The sequence below is a fragment of the Hemiscyllium ocellatum genome, chromosome 11 (assembly GCF_020745735.1).
Source record: "Hemiscyllium ocellatum isolate sHemOce1 chromosome 11, sHemOce1.pat.X.cur, whole genome shotgun sequence".
NCBI lineage: Eukaryota > Metazoa > Chordata > Chondrichthyes > Orectolobiformes > Hemiscylliidae > Hemiscyllium > Hemiscyllium ocellatum.
In genome coordinates, this window is record NC_083411.1 from 53267794 (window position 1) to 53293173 (window position 25380).

Consider the following 25380-nt stretch of genomic DNA (forward strand, 5'->3'; position numbering starts at 1 on the left):
CATATCTTTCAGAACACTCCAGGTCAAGTGCGGCTATTTTGCATGGACAGGTTTTGAGTGCTGCAATCGTTCTGAAGGGAACGGGACAAAATGAATTTACTCCAAGTGGGAGCTCAGGCAAAGCAGAAAGTTGTTTGAACTTACTTGTTTAAAAAATGGGACAGTCCATGCCAATACCAGAAAACTAAAGATGCTAATGTTCATTTCACATGTAACATGTATTTGCAATATTTGGATGTGCCCAGTGACATTGAGAGAGAGAGAGTGGGACTGATGTAGTGATATTGTCACTGGATTAGTAATCCAGAACATTAGGTTAACCATGTGGGTCAAGAGTTTAAATCTAAGCAGGGCATTTGGAAACATATAAATTCAATAAAATGAGAAATTAAAAAGCTGGTCTAATAGTGAATATGTAACCACTGGTGATTGTCATTAAAATGAATTTGGTTTACTAATGTCCTTCACGAAAGGACATAATTGATTCTTACCTATTTTGAGAGCAAACAAAACATCCGACATCAACCTAAGCACCAGACAGGACAAACACAGCCTTGCCGACACTGTGATGTCCTCCTTATTTACATCTGGGGACTTGTTGCTTAATCGGAATAGCCTCTCCTATCTCTGCATCATGCACCATTAGGCTAATACTTCCCAGGTTATTTCCTCATATCTCCCCATGTGATAGTAATGCTCTTTCAGGTAATTTCAATTTTTCTCAGGAAGATAACCCCATCATTTATCCCAATTTTTGACAACTTCCTCATTGTCCCATTTAATTTGAGGAATGTCCAATTCAGAAGCCTCTGAACTTGGCTCTTCCTTCTGTGCTGTAATCATTAACACCTTCTCTTGCTTTCCTTCCCTGTCAAAATATCTTTTGAGTATCCCACAAGACACACTCTGTGAGATTTCTTCCTGTCTGGGGTCCATATCAAGTAGTTTACCTCACTCAATGTCCTTTCGATTTTATAAGATCCACTAAATCCTGCTTTTAAAGGTTCACCTATTACTGGAAGTACCACTAATACCTTATCCCTGATAGCAAAATAGCGATATTTTGATTTCTTATTCCACTTGCTGAGTCATTGTGAGCTGTGGTACTTTTAAATGCTGTTGAGTCAACTCCCTAGCTCAATTTAATCATTCTCTAAAATTTGACACATAGTCCAAATGGGTGGTCTCTGAATTCTGACATATTAAATTCTCCTTAATCAATTTTAGTGGTCCTCTCACTTCATGTCCAAAAACTAATTCAAATAGACTGAATTAGGTGGATTCATTTGGTATATCTCTGATCATAAAAAGAACAACCAAATTCCCTTATTCCAATCATCTGGATAATCCTGACTATAAGCCCTCAACATGGTCTTTAGTGTTCAATGCCATCTTTCTAACGCTTCCTGCGATTCTGGATGGTACGCAGTAGATTTGAATTGTTTTATGTCTAAACTGTCCATAACTTCCTTAAATAGTTTGGATGTGAAGTTTGACCCTTGATTTGACTGTATCTCTGTTGGTAGTCTGTATCTAGTGAAAACTTTGAGTAATTCCTCTACAATCCTTTTAGCTGTGATATTGTGTAATGGAACAGCCTCTTGAAATCTTGTCGATGTATACATTATTGTTAACAAATACTGATTCCCACTTTTTGTTTGTGGTAGGGGACCTACGCAATCAATTAAGACTCTGGTAAAAAGTTCCTCAAAATCTGGAATAGGTATTAAAGTTACAGGTTTTATTACCATCGGTGGTTTTCCAATCACTTGACATGCATGACACAGCTGGCAAAATTCAACTACATTCTTGTGCAGTCCAGTAAAAATGTCTTTGTATTTTAGCTTGTGTTTTCCTCACTTCTAAATGGCCTCCAAGTGGTGATTCATGTGCCACCTGCAACATTTCCTTTCTATACCCCACTGGCAATACAATTTGATGAATCTCTGCCCATTTCTCATCTGCTTGAATATGTGATGGTCTCTTTTTCTTAATTAAAACATCATTTTCAGGTAATAGCACACAGGGATAAATTCAGACTCCTTCTCTGTATATGCCTTTTGATACAATTGCTTTAAGTTTTCATCTTTCTGCTGAAACTCAATGAGTTTTGCACAGGTAAAGATATTTGCATGATTATTTATTTATTCCTGTTTTATCTTAACTAACTGATTGAATACAGTCTCTGCTAATGCCACTTCAGATTCCTTATCTGTACCCTTTGATCTCTCCTCCTTCAACTGGTGACTCTGTGACCTCATTACTACACAAACAGGGAAGATTCCCAAGTAAGATTCTTGCAGTGCTTTAGTTGCTTGAGTATCCACAGGTCTTTCAACTACAGTAGGCAGCACACCTACCAGTGAATCAGCTGTATCATTCACAAGGACAAATTGTTTTCCTGGAACCGAGACTTTGTCCATTACTCCTATACACATTCTCCACTCTTTTCTAGTCACTCTAGCATCATTTTACATAATTGAGCACTTTTTGTCTCACCATGAACTCTTGTTACCAGTAACTTTTCTGGCAATAGTCCTTCAGGAGTACATTCCTCCACATCCTTCAGCATCACAGACTGAGAGAATCCTGTGTCCCTTAATATTATAACCTCTTTACTTGCTACTCTAACATGAATAAACTTTACCTTTTCAGGTATATTTTTAAAGCAGATCTGGCATTTCTTCCTTAACCAACCTTTGATCAGCTTGTGCACTCTGATGCAGCTTTCTAGCTCCCACTGTTACCACTCCAACAACACTTCCAGGGTTATCCTGCTTTCCCATGCCTGGCTTTCCTGTGCTTTTCCTAGCCCACCAACACTGTGATTTCATGTGATCTACTTTATTGCAATAAAAACACTGGAGCTTTTACCTTCTTCGTCCCCTTCTGGGGTTTCCTTTTTACGCTGTGATAAGGTCTCCTTATGAACTTCACTGAGATCTATCTCACCCTTTCCACAGGAGGATTTCTCTTTTCCCAACTTCTATCCCTCATGGATTGAAATTGATGCAGGAAGTCAGACCGTGATTTATGGACCAACTCATAATCATCAGCCACTTCAATTGCTAAGCTTGCCATTTTAACTCTCTGCTCTGCCAAATGAATTTGCACTATGTCAGGCAGTGAATTTTTAAACTCCTCCAAAATAATTGTCTCTCTAAGGGTATTGTAAGTTTGTTCTATTTTTAAAGCTCTTATCCACCTACCAAAATTACTTTGTTTAATTCTTTCAAACTCGATATAAGTTTGACCAGGGTTCCTCCTTAGATTCTTTAAACGTCTATAGGCTTTCTGGTACCAATTCATATGTGCTTAAGATTGATTCTTTTCCCTACTCATACTCCCCAGATACCTGCTCTGATAGCGATGTGAATTCCTCACTAGCTCAACCCACAAGTTTGGTTTGGATCAACAAAACCCACACACTGACTGGCCATTGCATTTGTTTAAATTCTTTTTCAAATGAAATGACAAGGGCTTCCACATTCTTCTCATTAAATTTAGGCCTTGTTTGAACATTTCTCACTAGGCTTCTGACTGCCAGGGGCTTGCTCATCCTCACTCTCTTCCTCACTAAACCTACCTTCAGCCTGCATCTCCATCCTTTTGTGCTGACTTCCCTTTTTAAGTGTCAATTTCTAAAGTTCAATCTCTTTGCTTTTTCTTTCTCTTCTGCTAGAGTTCTTCATTATCTTTCTTTCTCTGTGGCTAAAGCCCTTAATGTGTTTGCTTTTTCTCTCTCTTCTGATTTTAATTGTAATTCAAACTGTTTCATTTCTGCTGCCCTTTCCTTATCTCTCCCCTCTAACTCAAGCTGCTTCATTTACAATCGAATTCTTGCCATCTCTACAGATCCTGATAGTGTTTCCAGCAAATTTAATACTGAGCTACTGCTGAATTCATCTCATCTTTCCTCACATTAGGAGGTAAATTCAACCCTAGCTTGTCTATTAATTCCTGCAGTTTGGTCTTATCTGCCTTTTGCAAAACCCCCGAGGTCACTTCTTCCACCTCCAGGACCTCCTTGGTGATTGAAAGAGCCATTGCCATCTGAACACGGTTTAAACCAACCAAATCAACACCCGAAATAAAAGACACTAGCAACTACCACTCGCTGTTTAAAACCCGCAAAAAGCCCCCAGTCTGTCATGGACTAGGTCTGACTGTAACTTTGCTATTTGTTTAATGAGGTGTACAGTGGATATTCCTGGAGTACATCAGCTTGGTCGACTGCCAGGTTTTAAACAAACAAAATTTATTTGCAAAATTATAAAATGAACTACAAGGAACAGAAAACAGAATACCCGATAACTTATCCTATCCAAACCCTATCTAATGATGCTGTTCTGAAAATTCTTGCAACAATTCCAGTACACAGATCCCTAAGCACAAACAGCAAACAATGGCACAGGCAGCATACAGTTCAAAGTCAGAAGGGCAGAAGGACAGAGAGAAGGCTTCCAGTTTCCCCCATGACTCTACTCCCTCCCGTACTGAACTGAACAGCTCGAGAGCTGGCCACGTCCCCTTGACAAGACCAAGTTTTCAAAAGGTCTTTCAAGCTTTTGATCTGAAGCAGTATTTGTTCGGGGAAACAACAAGGCCCCAGTGAACCATTCAAAGTTCAGGCACGATGGAGCCTGGCCAATTATCCCCTCTCTAAAAAAAACTCAAGGGCAAACTAACTTGTACCAGACCATTACTGTGACAATTGTTGGGGGCTTATAATCCAATCCAATCAAAGTGATCACCCCTTTCTTATTTTTAGTTCATCCATATAGCTAGACAATCACCCAGGAATATTCTGTCTAAGTACAAGTTGAATTCCCTAATCAAAAACATCATTCCCTCACCTCTCTTGTGCACCTTTTTATCCTCCGATAGCATCAACATGCCAAGCATTAAGCTGCCAGTTATCATCCTCCCTCAGCCAAATTTCTGCAAAGGGTATGATATCCCAGTCCCATGTTCCTATCCATACCCTACGTACATCTGCCTTACCTGTCAGTCCTCTTGCGTTGAAATAAATGTGTTTAATTCATTGTTTTTCCTCATAGCCCGCCATGCTCTTGCATGCCTTGTTTATTGAACTTTCTCCCTTTATCTTCTGTATCAGTTCTCAACCTTCTCTCTTTTCTCATTGTTGCTCCCATCCCTGAACCCCATCACGGTTTAAGAAAATGCAGTCAGAGAGGAGAAGGGTATTATTAAGCAGGAGAGGGGTCAGAAGGGATTTACCAGGATGTGGCCAGGTATGGAAGGTTTGAGTAATAAAGAAAGGCTGAAACGTTTTTTCACTGGAGCGTAGGAGGTTGAGAGGTGACCTGATAGAGGTTTATAAAATAATGAGAGGTATAGATAGAGTTGATGGTAGTTGTCTTTTCCCTAAGATGGGGAATTTCAAGACTAGGGGGACATTTTTAAGGAGAAAGTGAGGACTGCAGATGCTGGAGATCAGAGCTGAAAATGTGTTGCTGGAAAAGCGCAGCAGGTCAGGCAGCATTCAAGGAGCAGGAGAGTCGATGTTTCGGGCAATTTTTAAGGTGAGCAGTGAGAAGAGAGAGATTTGAACAAGATATGAGGCAATTTTTTTTACACCAAGAGTAGTTTGTGTGTGGACTTCCTGAGAAATGATGGATGTGGGTACAATTACAGCGTTTAAAAGATATTTTGATGGATACGTGAATAGGAAAGGTTTGGAAGGATATGAGCCAAGACCAAGCAGGTGAGACTAACTTAGTTTGGGATTATGTTCAGCATGGACAGGTTAAACCAAAGTGTTTCCATGCTGTATGAATCTATGACTCTGACCAATCAGAAAGAGGCTGGCAAGAAGTCAGGAAAGCCCCAGAGTGCATTGCGATCCGGAACAGATTAGTGTTGGATCACCACATTTATTTCTGGAGAAGGTGGGACGTACAAGTGTTCTGGTTTTCTGAAGGTATTGCTGAATGTGATGGTGGGATTTAAAACTAATTTTTGCAGGGGTCTGGGATACTAAATGGAAGTTCAGTAAAGGTTGATGTACTGAAAAGTATTGAAGAACCCACCATTGCAGTGCAGAAATTCGTGCAAATATATTCAAGTTAGTGCAGAATGGAGTGTGACAAAGATGGATGGTATTTTTTAATGCAAGGAGTCTTGTGAGTAAGGCAGAGGAGTTGTGCGTGTTTATTAATGTATGAGGATCTAATATCATTGCTATCACAGAGATGGTTGTGGTTGAGGAAAGAACATGATTGTCAGCACAATATTCTGGGTTATAGAATCTTCAGGTGAGATAGGGGAGATGGGTGAGGGTGTAAAAGAGCTGGTGTCACCACATTGATCAGGGAGTCAGTTACTCCAGTAAGCAGGAATAATATCTTAAAACAAACACAAACAATGCTGCAGAACACAGAAGGTCTGGCAGAATCAATAGAGAGATAAACAGAGTTAATTAGTTGAGTCCAGTACAAGGCTTCTTCAGAGTTGAAAGTTGTAGGAAAATGGGCCTTTATACTTTTGTCAGAGACAGAGGAGGGTGTAGGGGCCAGAGGACCAGTGCAAAAGACAGGGAGCAGCAGCAGCAAGAGAGAACAGCTCCTTCGGGTGATTGATGGCGGTTGCAGCTGCCATGGTGATCGGTCTTCCTGTGTTTTTTTTGTTTCTGCATGGGAGTCGGTTGGGGCAGGGCCCCATGCAGTCCCAGATCCTTGGCTGGCTCTGGCTCTAGCACTGAGGTCACAGATGAGGCCTGAGCCAGGATCCCGATGACTGGTGGCAGCTTCGCAGGGAGAGCAGTAGGTAGGAGATCAGGCCCATGGCTCCAGCTCAGACATAGAGGCTTGTGGGAGACATGGCAATGGCAGGGGTGGGTCCATAATTAAGAACTCAGAGCCCAATGACAAGACCCTGGAGCCCGTTACAAAGACCCTGGCTGATGTTAAGCAGTGAATGGAGGAGGAGCGGAGGGTATTAAGAAGAAGAGGGAAAGATGAACTCAAAAGCAGTAAAATTTTGCATTAAACTCCGTCTTTCAAGATGACGCTGAATGTGGTGACACATTGCATTTTGCACAAGAGAATACACTTTTTGTTGTATTTTTATATGCAATCATCACTCTTCCAAACCCACTGGTGTTTGTGATTCAGCAAAAAGATCATGCACCTAGCAAAGCTTCTAATGATCCAGCCAGATGGCTAAGCTGATCAGTAAATAACATTTGAAAGCAATGGACGTTTTTCAGTAATTAGCTCTGGATCTCACACTGAGAGAGCCCTATCTAATCATACAATTCAGAATATTGCTTTACCCTATCAATAACCTACTCCAATACAGATGAAGACTTTTTGAATATTAATGTGCTGCTCTTTCAATTGGTGACTTGCTGATAGTCAGAGGCAACAGTGTAGGAACCATACTATTTAATAGTTACTTAACTTTTCCAACAATAGAACTATTAAACCTCACTTTAGTAAGCATAGTTATAATTTAGGCGATAACATTTCATGATGGAATGCTAAGAAAGCAATACAGATTTACTTCTCTCTTATAATCTTCTAACTTTAAACATTTGGTTAGAGGTGAGACTGCCAGATCAATGGACAAGCAATCATGTTTTTCCCAAATCCATGTACATTTCATCTTATATAGGGATTACAAAACTGCAGCCACACATTCAAAACTAATTAAAATTTCATTACGTAAAATGAACTCGGGTAGCAGGGGATGACAATTATATTTCTAATATGGGAGAAGACCCGTTCATTTTGAGAAGAAATCTTAGATAGCTTTTCTTTGGCTGAAGTTCAACTTGGTTTGGATTCACTTGGAAGCTATTCCTTTTAAAACCAGCGCTTTGCCCAAACCCTGAGGACAGGGAATGAATGCCCTTTGATCGTAACTGTTCTGAAAACAAATCATTTAACTCAATAGAAATGTTTAGTGTGGAAATTGAATGATTAGCTAAGTAGAGTTACACCTGTTATGAAACACAGTAAGAGGCTGACTTCTGACTCAACAAGAATAATCCATTCATGAGAAGTTGAAGGACTTTTGGCCAAAAGGAGTGTCCTCATTTTACTTCCAATTCTTGTGCAAGTGGAAGAATAGTTCATTGATGTCTGAAAATGGACCGAAGGCATTTATTTCGGTTCTTACTGAATGATAATCGGCCAAACCCTCCACAGGATACGGTGAGTATTTCAACAAAACAAAACAGTAAAAATCCATGTAAGACAATTTCAGATACTGTTGATTTGTAGATTTTGGTCGTTGTGAATTGTAGACTCTCTGTGGACATCTGGCTGTTTCTAACCTGACAGACATTGCTGCTAAATAGAGAACTGCACCATTTTCCGATAGTTGTGGGAGTGCTGACTATACATTTCACTTGAGATCTAGTCTGAGAAAGATTAATGTCTGAGCTTGCCATTTCAATTCTTTCTCCCAGGATACCGCCAATGAACATGGTGCTGTGGGTGATGAGAATGTGGAACGGGGTAACTGGTCTTCGAAGACTGATTACCTGCTCTCAATGATTGGTAATGCAGTGGGTTTTGGGAATGTTTGGAGATTTCCTTACCTGGCTTACAAAAACGGAGGAGGTACGGTAGAGAAATTAAAAATATCGGAGAGTAAGAAAGGCAGAACTAAATGGATCGATTTGTTGATTTATCCTGAAAATTGTAGTTCAGTAAATAACAAATGTTTATTGCGCTAAAAATGATATAGTAAATAATGCAGAGTTAAACAATTTCAATGTGAACAGGTAAATTCAATCCCACAGCTAACAAGTTTGACTACTATTTTCTTAGGAAGAGAGAGATATGTCAAGGTAATAGTTTAAAATTAGCAATGTGATGCATCAAATATATGCTATTTATAAACCAAAGTAAATGGTTCATTTATTAATTTGCAATGTATTTTCAGTTGATATTGTTTAGAATGCATGAGCCATCCACCTCAGATATATTTACTGCACAATGTGTGAAATCCTCAGAAGAGCAGGCTCTTCAGACAGGCCCTGTGTTCAGGTTTGTACATTATCATCAAAACTGCTCAAATCAGGGCTCTTCACAACCCACACCATTGGATTGATGGAAACCAAGGACAAATGCATTAAAGAAATGTCATGACATGATTGTGTAAAGTGACCTGAAAAGGTATCTGATTGTGTTAGAGAGTGAAATTCACAAAACGGGAATTTGGACATTCGTAGAGATTTCAGGGTAAATTTTAATCCACCCCACACAGTGTAAGCATGGAGTTTCACTTGAAAATTGAAATCCTTTCCGCTATTTTCCAGGTGCATTCCTTATTCCCTATTCTGTCATGCTGGCCCTTGTTGGGATACCATTGTTTTTCTTGGAGTGTTCCTTTGGTCAGTTTGCCAGCCTTGGGCCTGTTGCAGTGTGGAGGGCTGTGCCTATGTTACAAGGTGAATGTTTATTTTATCGATACAGTCACAGCAAATTCGGAAAAGTAATAGTGTTGATTTAATAAATAATAATAAACCTCCCTTATCTGACAAAGGTTAAAGCCAAGCTTGTGAAGTAATGTTGCACTCTGATCTGCCATACACATTATTAGATGTGGTACATGCTGTCTATTGGTTTTTGGCTCATAGTTTGTCAGGTTTTTTTATAAAAATGATGAATTGAAACCCAGGATTCGGGACCTAACACAGCAGAGTGACATCACTGGTAAGGCATAAGTTCATTGATTGATAATAGCTACTAACATGACTATTATTGGCTACTTTCAGGTTGAAGGTAAATAAGGGAAATATTTAAGGTTACAAATTAAAAGATCAGTTGGAATTTTTTGAAAAAAATTAAATTAAGAACTTTTTAAATAAAATCGAGATGTAGGGCTAGACAATATCTTGTAACTGCATGAAATTGGAGTTGATGGACCCTACTGAGGAGCTGAAAATGTGTTGCTGGAAAAGCGCAGCAGGTCAGGCTGCATCCAAGGAGCAGGAGAATCGACGTTTCGGGCATGAGCCCTTCTTCAGGAATGAGAAGAGTGTGCCAAGCAGGCTAAGATAAAAGGTAGGGAGGAGGGACTTGGGGGAGGGGCGTTGGAAGTGCGATAGATGGAAGGAGGTTAAGGTGAGGGTGATAGGTTGGAGTGGGGGTTGGGGCGGAGAGGTCAGGAAGAAGATTGCAGGTTAGGAAGGTGGTGCTGAGTTCGAGGGTTGGGACTGAGACAAGGTGGGGGAGGGGAAATGAGGAAACTGGAGAAGTCTGAGTTCATCCCTGAGAGGCCACATCGGGTGCAGCGGATGCAGCAAATTATGTGTGTGGAGGTGCAGGTGAATTTGTGGGATATGGAAGGATCCCTTGGGGCCTTGAAGGGAAGTAAGGGGGGAGGTGTAGGTGCAAGTTTTGCATTTCTTGCAGTTGCAGGGGAAAGTACTGGGAGTGGAGGTTGGGTTGGTGGGGGGTGTGGACCTGACGAGGGAGTCACGGAGGGAGTGGTCTTTTCGGAACGCTGATAGGGGAGGGGAGGGAAATATATCCCTGGTGGTGGGGTCCGTTTGGAGGTGGCGGAAATGATGACGGATGATATGAGGTTCAATGTGACCACATCTGTGACAAGTGTTGGTTTCTCTTGTGTATGACCTGTCCTTCTTTGTGTGTGGCTGCATCAAGCTGTGTGTAGCTCCTCAGTACACAAACACTAAATCTGACTATGTACTGAGGTTCTACTTGTCCCTGGTGTTGTGAAGGATGGGACTGGTCTTGTTGCTGCAGACTGCTCCAAGGAATTTAACTGTTCCATATCGTCTGTCCTTTGTGAAGAATTTCAAAACACTTTTCACCACAGGTCTATTAGGAAGAGGTCAGTATGTAACATCCTCAAGACCCTGTGGGAAAAGGACAGGTTAGTCAGCAGACTGTCAAAGTCATTTCGCAGAATGCCTCATCGCCAGAATTTTCCAACAAGCACCATGACATCACTTGGCTCATGGTGAGAAGGGCAGTACCTGTGAGATTCTTCTCGTACGCCTGGATTGTCTGCGCCACTGCATGCTGCCTACAAATCGGTTTAAGGAGGGGGAGTTTGTGACTGTCTCACATCTCCTGCTGGAATATGCCTTTGCAAAGAGAGACTGGAGAGAGATGCCACAACTGTGTCACTCGCCCATCTCCACTGACTTGCAGCTGTCTGCACTGGACCCGCTGTTATAGGAGTCACCATTCTTCAGGCGCCATCTCATCACTGCTGGGCCCATCTCAATGCTGCCTCCAATACTGGGTAGACTGTTGGGCCCCACAACCAGGAGTTCCCACTCCGGGCCTCCCGTGATTCCAGCCAGGAGTCTCCTGCTCCGCTGATGCCTTGGTGACACCAGGTGTCCCCGCTCTGGGCCTACTGCGAGCCGGAGTGCCTCATTCCACTGACAGGCCAGTCTGCTGGTGTGCCAAGATTCCCACTCCAGCCACCGTCCTCCAATATGCCAGCACTGGCACCTTAAAGAGTCCATCACCTCCGTCTCCGATTGCTGGAGGAGCAGGGGAATGTCCTTGCTACCATCACTGCCACCTCCAATTACCGGAAGGCTGTCACCACTCCGTGTAAAGCCTGCTCTTGTTGCCTCTGACCAACCCACCAAAGAAACGAGAAATGAAAAGAAAAAAAATCAAGAGAGAGCAGAAATTAAAAGATTTTTAAAACGTAGATGGAAGTGGATGAGCTCTAGATAAGAGTCTGCATGCAGCCCTGCTACACTGTCGCCATCTTGGAAAATTGAGGGTTTGCAGAGCAAAAATGACCCTGACGAGAGTTATGTCCAGGCCTCCCAGCAGCAGTCAGGATATGGGTCAGAAAATAAATCAGGAGGTAGAAAAGGCATGTAAAAAATGATGCACAATTGCAGTAATCATGGGAGTCTTCAATATACAACTGGACGAGGAAAATCAGGTTGGTAGGGGATCCAATAAAAAAGGGATTTGCAGAATGTCTACGAGGTGATTTGTTGGAGCAACTTGTGATAGAGCCCTCCAGGGGACAGGCAATTCTGGATTTGGTGCTGTGTAATGAGGTAAACTCGATTAAGGAGCTTAAGGTGAATGATCCATCGGGGGCAGTGGCCATAATATGATAAAATTCACCCTTCAGTTTGAAATGGAAGAGCAGGAATCTGGTGTAAGATCTTTACAATTGAGTCAATGCAACCAGAAAGCCATGAGGGAGGGGCTGACCTGAGTTGATTGGAAGGGGACCATAACAGGGAGGACGGTAGAGCAGCAATAGCAGGAGTTTCTGGAGGTAGTTTGAGGGGCAAAACAGAAATTCATCCCAAGGAAGAAGAAACATAGTAAAGGGAGGATGAGGCAACCACGGCAGACAAGGGAAGTCAGGAATAGCATCAAATCAAAAGGAAAAGCATCCAATGTGGTGAAAATTAGTGGGAAGTCTGGAAATTTGGAGGCAGTCAAAAACTAGCAGAGGATACTTACAAAAGCAATAAGGGGGAAGAAGATGAAATCTGACGATAAGCAGATTGTAATATAAAAGAAGATTGCAAGAGTTGCTTTAGATGCATAAAAGGTCAGAAAGAGGTGAGAGTGGACATTGGACCATTAGAAAATGAGGCTGGGGAAGTAGTAATGGGGAACAAAGAAATGGTGAAGAAAGTGAATAGGGACTTTGCATCAGTCTTCACTGGTGGGAGGCACCATTAGTGTGCCAGGATGTCAAGAGTCAGGAGGCAGAGGTGAGTGTAGGGGCCATTCCTGTGGGGAAGGTGCTGGGGAAGCTGCAAGGTCTGTAGATGAGTAATTCAGCTGGGTCAGATGGACTACACCCCAGAATCCTGAAGGTGATAGCTGAGGAGATTGTACAGGCATTGTTGGTGAACATTCAGGAATCACTGGAGTCAAGGAAGTTGCCAGACAACTGGAAAATGGTTAATGTAACATCCCTGTTTGGGAACGTATGGAGGCAGAAGGGAGGAAACTATAAGCCGGTTAGTCTGACCTTGATCATTTATAAGATTTTACAGTCCATTATTAAGGATGAGATTGTGGAGGGTTTGGAAGTGCATGGTAAAGTAGGGCTGAGTTAGCACAGCTTCATCGAGGGTAGGTCATGTCTGACAAGTTTGTTAGAATTCTTTAAGGTGGTAATGAGCAGGTTAGGTGAAGGAGAACCAATGGATGTGATCTATTTGTATTTCCAGAAGGCCTAAAATCAGGAGCCATGTATGAAGCTGCTAAATGGGATAAGAGCCGGTGGTGTTAGGGGCAAGGTCCTGACATGGTTAGATTAGTATGCATATAGGCCCTTTGGCCCAACAAGTCTACACTGACTCTCCAAACAGTAACCCATCCAGACATGGATAGAGGATTGGCTGACTGTCAGAGGGCAGAGATTAGTGATAAATCCACCAGTTCCACAAGGACTGTTGGGACCACAACATTATACATTAACAATCTGGACAAAGGGACTGGGGGCATCGTTGCTACGTTTGCAGTTGTTGCAAAGATTGGTAGAGGGACAGGAAGGGCTGAGGAAGTGGGAAGGCTGCAGAAGTACTTACAGTAGTGAGGAGAGTGGGCAAAGAAATGGCAGATGGAATACAGGATGGGAAATTGTGAGAGTTATGCAATTTGGTAAGAAGAATAGAAACAAAGACTATTTTCAAATTGGGGAAAGGCTTTGGAAAACCGAAACATAAAAGGTAGGAGTTTAGGATTCCCTTAAAGTTAACATGCAGGTTCAGTTGGCAGGTAGGAAGGCAAATACAGCGTTAACATTCATTTAAAGAGGGTTAGGATATAAGAGCAGAGATGTGCTACTGAGGTTCTATAAGGCTCTGGTCAGACGGCATTTGAAATATATGAAAATGTTTGGACCCCATGTCTCAGAGAGGATGTTCTGGCCTTGGAGTGGTCCAGAGTAGGTTTACAAGAATGATCCCAGGGATGAAGGGATTGTCAAATGAGGAACAGTTAAGGGCTCAAAGGAGCCGAGGAGGATTTACAGAATAATGACATTTACAGAATAATGAAATTTACAGAATAATGAATGGTCTGAATAGAGTAAACCTGGAGAAGATGTTTCCACTAGTAGGAGAGACTGGGACATGAGGGAACAACCTCAAGCTGAAGGGAGAACTCAACAGAACTGAGATAAAGAGGAATGTCCACAGCCAGAGGGTGGTGACTCTGTGGAACTCATTGATGTAGCAGGTTGTGAAGGCCAAGTCATTGAGTAGACTCAAGACAGAGATAGATAGGTTCTTGGTGGTAAGGGGTGCAAGAGTTATGAGGAGAACTCAAGAGAATGAGGTTCAAAAATATATCAGCCATGACTGAATGGCAGAGCAGACTCAGTGGGATGAATGGCCTAATTCTGCTCCTATATCTTATGACCTTATGGCCTAAGACTGGGCATGTGTGATTATCACCACTCACAATGATAATGGTGTCCTAAAGAATTAGTGAGAGGGCATATAAAGGTGAAGACAAGGAGCATCATTCTTGTAATCTAGACAAAGAATTGTAACATAATTAACATTTCCTGTTTAATACAAAAAGCCTTTGAAATCTTTACTGTTGGACACTGAATGTTGAAGCAGCCAACATAATCGATTAAACAAAACTGATATTTCCCCAAAGGTGTGGTCAGCCATGGCAGTCTCCCTGTTCTGTCCTGTGCTCACTGAAAGAAAATCCAATTTGGTTGAATGACCAGCCAAATGCATGTCAAATACATTATTTTAAATCAATAATTCACAAACCAGACTCCCCTGTTCTTTCTTCTGTTTTCAGGTGTGGGGATTGCTATGATGCTTCTGATTACAATGTCCAACATTTCGTACAACTGCATCGTTGGCTACAGTCTATACTACCTGTTTGCTTCCTTCCAATCACCCCTACCATGGGCAGACTGCTTCAGTTGGTGGGGAGCAGATGAAACATGCAGCAGGACCCCCAAAGGTACAGTGTTAGCTTCTACTGGGGAAAGTGTACACACTGACTGTTCATTGTTCATTCTGTCAGTCTGAGTGAGGGAGAGAGATGAACAATAGTTTCAGTGACCATCCTCATTGGGGCCATACAGCAGAAAGACTCGGATAGAAAGCAGCAGCAGGAATCATGGCACTGAGTCACTGGAATAGCAGGACAGTCAGTCAGAAATAAATAGTGAAACATCAGAATTTAACAGTCTTTCACATGTCTCACGTTTACTTTCACCTTGTCAATAAGTCTGTGTTGAGTTCTTTCTGACTGCGTTCATTGTTTGTATCTCTCTCCATCCCTGTATTGTGTCTCACACTGACTCCCTTCTCTGTCTATTACTGTGTTTTTTGCAGCTATCATTTTCTTAACTTATTCTCTTTCTCTGAGTTTTTCCAAATATCGATCATCTCACATATATTTCTTACACAGTCTGACTCTAAGACACACAGAGTTTTTGTTGCAATTATTTAAATGTCTCATCTCTTTAATTTCATCTCATCTTCCGCAATAACACTATTTAACTCAGGATGTCTCATGTCACTATCAAAGGTTCATGTTGTGTGAATTGACAAAACTTAATGTGAAATCTTGATGTGAGTCAAGTTGAAATTTCTGAAACAGAGGACAAAATACTTCAGCTTTGAAAGAAAATCTACTTTTAAATAAACTGGGATTGTGGGTGTTCCCCTGACCATACTGTACAGACTGGGGCTGTGGGTGATCCTGGACATCAACTACAGTCTGCACAATATGGTGATACATCACCCACAGTCCCAGTCTGTACAATACAGTCAGGGATCACCCACAGTCCCAGTCTGTACAATACTGTCAGGGATCATCCACAGTGCCAGTCTGTACAATACAGTCAGGGATCACCCACAGTCCCAGTCTGTACAATACAGTCAGGGATCACCCACAGTCCCAGTCTGTACAATACAGTCAGGGATCACCCACAGTCCTAGTCTATACAATACAGTCAGGGATACACCTACAGTCCCAGTCTGTACAATACTGTCAGGGATACACCTACAGTCCCAGCTTGTACAATACAGTCAGAGATCATCCACAATCCCAGTCTGTACAATACAGTCAGGGATACACCCACAGTCCTAGTCTGTACAATACAGTCAGGGATCACCTACAGTCCCAGTCTGTACAATACAGTCAGGGATCACTCACAGTCCCAGTCTGTACAATACAGTCAGGAATCACCCACCGTCCCAGAGTGTACAATACTGTCAGGGATCATCCACAGTGCCAGTCTGTACAATACAGTCAGGGATCACTCACAGTCCCAGAGTGTACAATACTGTCAGGGATCATCCACAGTGCCAGTCTGTACAATACAGTCAGGGATCACTCACAGTCCTAGTCTGTACAATACAATCAGGAATCACCCACAGTCCCAGAGTGTACAATAATGTCAGGGATCATCCACACTGCCAGTCTGTACGATACAGTCCGGGATCATCCACAGTGCCAGTCTGTACAATACAGTCAGGGATCACTCACAGTCCCAGAGTGTACAAAACTGTCAGGGATCATCCACACTGCCAGTCTGTACAATACAGTCAGGGATCATCCACAGTGCCAGTCCGTACAATACAGTCAGGGATCACCCACAGTCCCAGCCTATATAATACAGTCAGGGATCACCCACAGTCCCAGCCTGTATAATACAGTCAGGGATACACCCACAGTCGCAGCCTGTACAATACAGTCAGGGATCACCCACAGTCCCAGTCTGTACAATATACTCAGGGATCACCCATAGTCCCAGTCTGTACAATACGGCCAAGAATCACCCACAATACCAGCCTGGACAATACAGTCAGGGATCACCCACAGTCCCAGTCTGTACAATACAATCAGGGATCACTCACAGTCCCAGAGTGTACAATACTGTCAGGGATCATCCACAGTGCCAGAGTGTACAATACAGTCAGGGATCACCCACAGTCCCAGTCTGTACAATACAGTCAGGGATACACCCACAGTCCCAGTCTGTACAATATTGTCAGGGATCACCGACAGTCCCAGAGTGTACAATGCAGTCAGGGATCATCCACAGTCCTGTATTTTTGCATTGAAGAGCTTCATATCTTTATTCCAAAAAAAAACTCTCGAAATTTTAGGACATTTCCATTATCCAATATTCCAGAAGAATAGAACTCAATTTTTCTCTGCCTCAGACGAAGTAATGGAAGCTGGTGCAATTAAAACATTTAAAAGTTAGCTGGATGTGTATATGAATGTGAAGGGTTGAGATGGATACGGGCCAAATGTTGGCAAATCGGACTAGATTAATTTCGGATATGTTTTTTAGCATGGACAAGTTGGACTGAAAGGTCTGTTCCTGTACTGTACATCTCTCTGACTCGATGACTCTTGACGTTATTTGTTCCATTTAGTATTTCAAAATCCGTGACGAAGTCATCTTTTTAGTTTTTAATTTATAAAGAATAGAATCATTGTCTGTCTAATACCATACAGTTAGGGACATCTATCAACACCCAGAAGACATGGATTTTCCATTATACACCCACAGAATTCAGTGATGGAAGTCCTTATCTCCATAGGCTAGGACTCATTCAAGTCGCGATCAATTTCCACATCTTCTACTTCAGAATTTGGAATGTTACATCTTGCCAAAAATAATTTAGATATGAAGAAGTTATTTTTGTGCTAAAATTACAATGTAATTTTTGAAAACAGTTGTTTCATCTTATCCTTGAGATTTATGTTATTTGAAATTTCATTTTTACATTGCTAGTTTCTGAAAGTGAATTGATAAGAGTACATTCAACAATGTGGTTCATCTGGGCTCATAGTAATTATGGATGTCCGTAAGATCATAAGACCATAAGATATAGAAGCAGAATTAAGCCAATTGTCCCATCAGGTATGCTCCACTATTCGATCATCACTGATATGTTTCTCAAACTCATTCTTCTGCCTTCTCCCTGTAATGCTTGATCACCTTACCAATTAAGAACTATTTTATCTCTGCCTTAAATTCACCCAATGACTTGGCCTCCACAGCCCTCTGTAGCAATGAGTTCCATAGATTCATCACTCTCTGGCTGAAGAAATTTCTCCTCACCTCAGTTCAAAAGGGTTATCCCTCCACTCTGAGACTGTGCCCTAGGATCCTGGCCTCTCCTATGCATGGAAACAACTTCTCCACATCTACTCTATCCAGGCCTGTCAGTATTTTTAAAATTTCACTGAGATACACCCTCAAGGAAAGACACAGAGTCCTCAACTGCTCATCATGTGATAAGCCCTTCATCCCCAGGATCATTCTTGTAAACCTCCTCTGAATCTCTTCCAATGCCAGCACATCCTTCCTTAGATACAGGGCACAAAACAGCTCACAATATTCCAAATGAGGCCAGACCAAAGCTTTACACAGACTCTACAGTACATCCCTGTTCTTGAGTTCTAGCTCTCTTGAAGTGAGTTGCATTTGCCTTCATAACTGCCAATGAAACTTGCATGTTAACCTTAAGGGAATCCTGAACCAAGACTCTCAAGACCATGTGTACTTCAGATTTCTGAAGCCTTTCCCCATTTAGAAAATAGTCTATGCTTCTATTCTTCCGACCAAAGTGCACTTCCTCACACTTTTCCACATTGTATTCCATCTGCCAATTCTTTGCCCACTCTCTTAATCTCTGTAAGCCTTCTATAACCTCCTCACTTCCTCACCACTACCTGTCCCTTCACTTAGCTTGTCTCATCTGCAAACTTAGCAACAATGCCCTTAGCTCCTTCATCCAGATTGTTAATGTATAATGTGAAGGTCCCAACACTGATACCTGCAGAACTCCACTAGTCACCGTCTGCAATACCCAAAAAAGCCCCTTTATCACCACTCTCTATCTTCTGCCAGACAGCCAATCCTCTATCCATGCCAGTACTATGCCCCAAATGCCATGTGCTCTTATCTTATTTAACAGCATCCTGCTTCAGTCACCAATCAGCTCAAAGGCTTTTAAAATTAAATGCATCATAAACAAAATATAAATGCATTCTTTTTGTGTGTAACCACAGCTAGAGAAGGAGATCTTCTTTATGAAAATCCTCCACCTCACTAAGAAAGCTTCAGTACAATCAATAATTAACAATCTGCTCTGAAAACCCTGCACATGGCTTCACAGCTATGACACCCTGCCCCCAACTTCCTCTGGAAATGTGATATCACCCCCAGTTCTCTGCCGATATGAAACTTGACCCCACCCTCCCATTCACTGTTACCATTGGACTCCATCCCCCTCCACCAATGTTGTTGCTACTGGAACCGACCAAGAAGACTGCTCCCTTCCCCCAAAAAATTCTCCTATCATCCTCAAGTTACCCTCAACACTGGACTATTTAGCAAACTCCATTGGTATCCTGCACCATGGCATCGTACCCACTTGGCACCCTACACCTCCTCAGCTGGCACCTTATCCACCTGGCAACCTGTCACCCTGCTCCTCTCCACATGGAATTTTACATAGCTCTCGATTTGCATATCTGCACCCTACCTACGTGCACCCTATTTAGCTGGCACCCTTTTCCTATCAGTTTAGCACCTTCCCTTCCCTGCACCCTAACACACATTTATGTTATGAACTTCCTGTTTGACAGCAGCTGTCAGGAACTTTAAAATGTGAGAAGACAGCAGTTGTGAAAAGGGGTTTTGCTTTCCCCTGGCAGGCTCTGTGCTGTGAAAGCACTGTCAGATTGAAAATGTGGCTCCCCATTTCTGAGAGAGCCCTGAGTTGAATCTACCGCTCAGAACTGTGGAGCTCCATTCATTCATTTTGTAAAACAAGGAGTGGTGTAGCAAGGTATGTGAGACTCTCCTTCCCTGGATAATCCAGCCCATTATAATCCTTAAAGTCTTCTCCAATAACTACTAGTGAATACTTTTGAAGTAACTTTTTAGATACAGTACCATTTTAATTTGGTTTTCTAATTACTTTTATGCAGACTTTTATCCAACAAGAGATTAAGCAGATTGAGCACCAGAGCAGGACTGTGCTGAACGTGAGTGCACGGACTGTACCTCTGTGTTCTGATCTATGCATAACCTTACCCATGTAATCAAAAGGATTAACTAATTCAGTCAGAGTGAAACAGTGACCCTGGTTATATTGAAATGGGATGCAAAATTGATGTATAATACTGAAACATATTTTCCAGAGACTCTCTGCAATCTCACTCTGAGTGATGGATATTTTGAAATCGTTAATATAACACAGCTGCAGGAAAACAATGGATCTTGTCCAAATGGATCAGAAATCTCCAATCCTCACCAGGGCCCGAGTGAGCAATACTGGGAGTAAGTACCTTGCTGCAGATAGCTGCACCACTAACCTACACAGTTGGGCCAGTAACTCCTCTTGGGTTGGTTAGTTTGTTTATATGTGTTTAATGAGAGAGAAGCTGTTTCATTTTGATTGAGGTATTATTTACATTGCACACTTGTTACAAAATGGCATCATGGAAAGGAAACTTTTACGATTTAATATTCCTCTGGTTTCTAAGCATTGTAACTTTGACAATATTTATAAAGCAAAACCCTTTTCTTTGTTTTCTTGCTCTTCAAGGATAATATTCATGACCAGAATTCTTAAACATGAAATGGTTAGAATCATGTGTGACTGATGTTCATTTCTCTGCTTTTAATTGTAATAAGTTATTACTTTAACACACAGTCCTGGGATTGGATTTAGATTAACTGTCTGGAGGTAGATACCATGTGTAGGAAGATGAAGGAGCTGAATTCATTGGAAGACATAGTGACTAAACCAGATAGGTTTCACAGTGCATTGTGAAGCAGTCAGTGAAACATTGTCAGAAACTCTTTCACATCAAATCAGCTCTGCAGGGAATCTCATCAACTTGTTTGAACAAAGCTTTACATTGAAAAATATCAATACACACGAGGAAAAAAATGTCATACAGAATATCAAACTTCACATTTATTTCTGAGTGCAAGAATCAAAGCTTCTATAAATCAAAAATTAATTTAGATATTACACAACTCTGTTTGTTAAATACATTGATGCACTATGTCTAAAAACATCTGTGTGTAATGAAGAGTGTCCTAACTTACTACATGTTTTTGTTCTTATTTTCTGTAGTAAAGCAGTTTTATGCCGTTCCAGTTCAATGGATGAGACTGGGGAGGTAATCTGGTATTTAGCCTTCTGTCTGCTTCTTGCCTGGCTAATAGTTGGGACAGCATTATCAAAAGGAATCAAATCTTCAGGAAAGGTAAATGATTGGTGATAAATAGAGTTAAAACTCGTGACAAAGTAACAGTAAAGCTAGAAACGATAAATAATTTGTGAAGTGTCTGGTTTATCTCCCAGGTGATGTTAACAGTGTCTCTATGGAAAATGAGAGATTCATAATTCATCAACACTTCAGGCCTGAGGGAGATCTGAAGAACGTTCTCATGAGGGAAAGAACAGCAACTTCCCCAAACCCCTGCAATGTGTCCCTCATTCTAAGGGTTCACTCACTGACACTGGAATTCTGGGTGAATTTCCAATTGCTGTGGAAGGCTGAGGAAGGTTTGGGGGTTGGGGGGGGAGTGGGGGAGGGGGGTGTGGTGGCGGTGATGGGAAAGGATAGGATCAGGGTTTTATTTGAGTGAAATGAGATTTGTCTGGACATGAGAATGGGACTGAGACCTGAGGAACAATCATTAGGTGAAAACAATAAAATGCTGGGAATGCTCAACAGCTTATGAAGCACCTGTCAAGACAAACCGATCTAATCTTTCACTTCCATGGACTTTCATCTGACAGAGAGAAATAAATAGCAGTTTAAGAGGTTTCTTAAGACAATGGACATGGGGAATATGGTTCGGTGAGTAAAAGGAAGATTCTGTGATAGGTTGGAGGACAACAGAGGTTAACTAACAAAGCTCTGACCTTCATCCCCGTTGTATTGTTGGATAGGTTCCAAACCAAAGAGCAAATGTAATTTTAAGGCTGTTAGAAGAATCACAACATGTGACATTCCAGTGTAATGTGCCTTTAGTAGTTATTAATGTTGAAGGAATATGTTGTAACAGCTGTGTAGCAGTTACTGTGGGTGGAATCTGTTAGTGACATGAGCAGCCTGTGCTAAGGTGAGATTTAATGCAGAATCAGGTGAGAAATCTCATAAGGTCCAACTTGACGTCAGGAACAACTTGCTGTGTCTTTTATGTACCTACCCAGTGAGGAGGTGAGCGTCTTGGGTAAGAATTACCTTTAACTGATTCTTTTCATTGTGTAATTTCTGTTATTATGTCTGAAGACCTGTGTCCCCTTAAGAAGGGTTCGAGATCGGTCAAAGGAATCGACAAATGCGGTTTATTCAAAAAACAAAGGTCATTAGTTGATTCAGTTAAGGTACCTTGATGCAATTCTATCTAGCAACACAGAGATTGAAGCTTCTGTGTTCTGGGGAAAAGTTGCGCAATTACATTTGAAAATTACACATTATTTACATGTTTTTAAAGAAATAGTACAGTCTTAATTACAAGAAAGACCAATCACATATGATTTACAGCGAATTAATCTAATGATATTTTCTGGGAAAGGGTTCTTAACTACAAAAAAATGTCCAATCAATTGTAATATGGTGATATGATTGAAGACAGGCTAATCCAATGGTATTTCCTTTAAGAAGGATATCTAATTTACGTAAATTGTCATGCCATGTATTAGTTCAACGTTTGTTCAAATGGTCAATTAATGTAGCAGTGTTTATCTTATGAAAACTCTATTGCCCTCATCTTTCAACTGCAAGTTAATTCTGCAAATCAGCAGGATGTTCAGCAGTATGATTCACAGGCCATTTTATAGTATTCTTTTAAATCGAGAAACCATTTTGTTGTAATAAAAATCTTCATATTTTGTTGCCTAAATTCAAATTTTAGATCTTCATGTCTATAGGTTTAGCAGTGTTTAAATAAGCACATTATAACAATGTATCACAAAACAAAGTCTCAACATGCAAACCCTGTGAACTAGATGAAAACGCAATCCTTGCGTACATCTTCCATGTTACTATTCCTCTTCAGTTTGTCATCTGTTCCCTTCGATGCATTGATGAGAATCCATTTAATTTGCCATTTGGTTGGATAATATTGTCTTTATTCCAAGGTGAATGATGTATAAAAGTAGGCAAAACTTGCTACAAAGGTACAGCAGCTACTGTTTTGGTCTCCTTAGTTAGGGGGTATATTTGTATTGGAGAAAGTTCAGTGAATGTCTTTGCATTAATTCTTTTGAAAATATAAGTTTGAGCCTGTACTCACAGGAATTTAGGAGACCGAGAAATGATCTTCAAAGATTTCGAATGGTCTTAGAAAGCTTGACCTTCTCAGAGAATCTCGAACAGGGAGCACAGTTACAAAATAAGGTTCTCCAAATGAGGTAGAGATGAAGTGGAATTTTTAATCTTTCAAATACTCTTCCTCCGAAAGCAGTAGAGGTCAGATCATTGAATATATGCAAGGCAGAGTTTGACAAATTGTTGATGTACAAGAGAGTCAAAGGTTCTGGAGAGGGCAAGTGTCAGGGTGATCAGGCAGAATCTTATTGCATGGTGGGGCCACATGGCCTTGTACTGCTTCAAGGTTTTATTTTCTTCTGTTGTACCAGTAATACAGGAAAATCTAACAAGGTGCTCTCCATGCTCAGGTGGTTTATTTCACTGCGACATTCCCTTACGTGGTTCTGACCATACTCCTGATCCGAGGGGTTACCCTGGAGGGAGCTTCTAAAGGAATTGAATTCTACATCGGAAGCCAGTCAGACTTCTCCAGACTGGCTGATGCTGAGGTAAATACAGCAATATGAATGATTGAGTCTCATTAGTATTTTTCGTTGAATCGATTCGTGCCTCAGCACATTTACTTTGTTAGCTTGTCATCATTGATTTAAACTGAAAATGTGTTGCTGGGAAAGCGCAGCAGGTCAGGCAGCATCCAAGGAGCAGGAGAATCGACATTCCTGAAGAAGGGCTCATGCCCGAATCGTCGATTCTCCTGCTCCTTGGATGCTGCCTGACCTGCTGCACTTTTCCAGCAACACATTTTCAGCTCTGATCTGCAGCATCTGCGGTCCTCACTTTCATCATTGATTTAAAATCAGTGTATTGCTTTTGAGTCCTTAATTCAATTCTTGGAAATTTTTAACAAAGCTTGTGATGAATTCAAAGAGTCAGTTTAAGGTCTATATCATCCTGCCATTAACAGGAAAGAAGGTCAGGGCATCAGCTATGATGGACGAGAGGATCGAAATTGATGAGGAATTATGATAGGGATTGGGATGCAATAGAATTCTTCCTTCATGCCTCCTCCTTTCTGAAATCTTGGAAATGATTCAGGAGTTTCAGGTGAAATACCTCATTGACCTACAAAGCAAATACTGACCCACATTTTGCTGTATCAGGGCAATAGAAAGAGCCACTCTTGATGAGCCTTGTCCTTATCCATTCTATGTCAATGATATTTGGTGCTGCAAGTATCTGGAAGTGGGAGATGGAAATGAAAGAACATTGTCTATATCTGAAATCTACATTGGAGTGAACATTGGAAAGCAACTGATTATATCTTGAACCAGTCAGATTATCGTACTTGGAATATAACAATGCAAGGACTGAGACAGAAAAGGAAGTGTAAGTTTGAGTGGGTGACTTCCAAGCTGTGATTCCATTCTTCCAGTAGGTAGTTTAAGTGCCAGAAATTGTGACTGGCAGTAAGTAAATGCTTGGCATGTCATTAAAAGGCTATTTCAATGTCATGTTTCTTGAAACAAATCTCCGAGGTGATTCAGTCAACAGCATAAGGACAGAAACATCATGGAGCCCAGTGAATGCAAATAGGCAGACGAGGCAATACCACATTTGTGAAGCTGACAGTGTCCTCATGCATACGGGATAATGATGGCTGGAATTTTGTATTCAGTCCAAAGATACAGCAGTCTTTGTGAATAGACAATGGTGAACACTATTTATTGCTTAATTTTTCTGACAGGAATTGGATTTTGATTTAAATCATTTAACCATTGTTTACATAATCCGAGATATTACAGTGTAATTTTACTGGTTCCTGTTGATATTAAGCTACTGTGATATTATTACAATATGAAAGTGATCATTATTTATGGTAAAAGGTGTTCTTTGTTGTTACTTTCACGAAAAGAATGGAATTAACTATGGTCAGTACAATACTGCAAGTGAGTCAGTCACTGAAAACCATGGCTGGTGAAAGAGTATACAGTCACGTCTTCGAGAGTGCAATAGTCACGTTCCGTGTGACCCTGCGCTATGCAAGAATCACGCAATACAAGGAACAACTTACAGTGTTGCCGATGTAATCGTGTTCTAGCCAACATACTTTTTGAATTTTTGCACTTTA

General features: G+C 41.3%; 1 protein-coding gene across 1 annotated transcript in view; it reads left to right on the forward strand.

Annotated features, from left to right (window-relative positions):
* Window positions 1-25380, forward strand: part of LOC132819996 (sodium- and chloride-dependent neutral and basic amino acid transporter B(0+)-like) — an 82509-nt gene that overhangs the window by 20904 nt on the left and 36225 nt on the right. The window contains exons 6-11 of the mRNA XM_060831927.1: window positions 8438-8591; window positions 9293-9424; window positions 14772-14944; window positions 20159-20295; window positions 21101-21233; window positions 23660-23800. Coding sequence (XP_060687910.1) covers window positions 8438-8591; window positions 9293-9424; window positions 14772-14944; window positions 20159-20295; window positions 21101-21233; window positions 23660-23800 — 870 coding nt within the window. The remainder of the gene's footprint in view (window positions 1-8437; window positions 8592-9292; window positions 9425-14771; window positions 14945-20158; window positions 20296-21100; window positions 21234-23659; window positions 23801-25380) is intronic.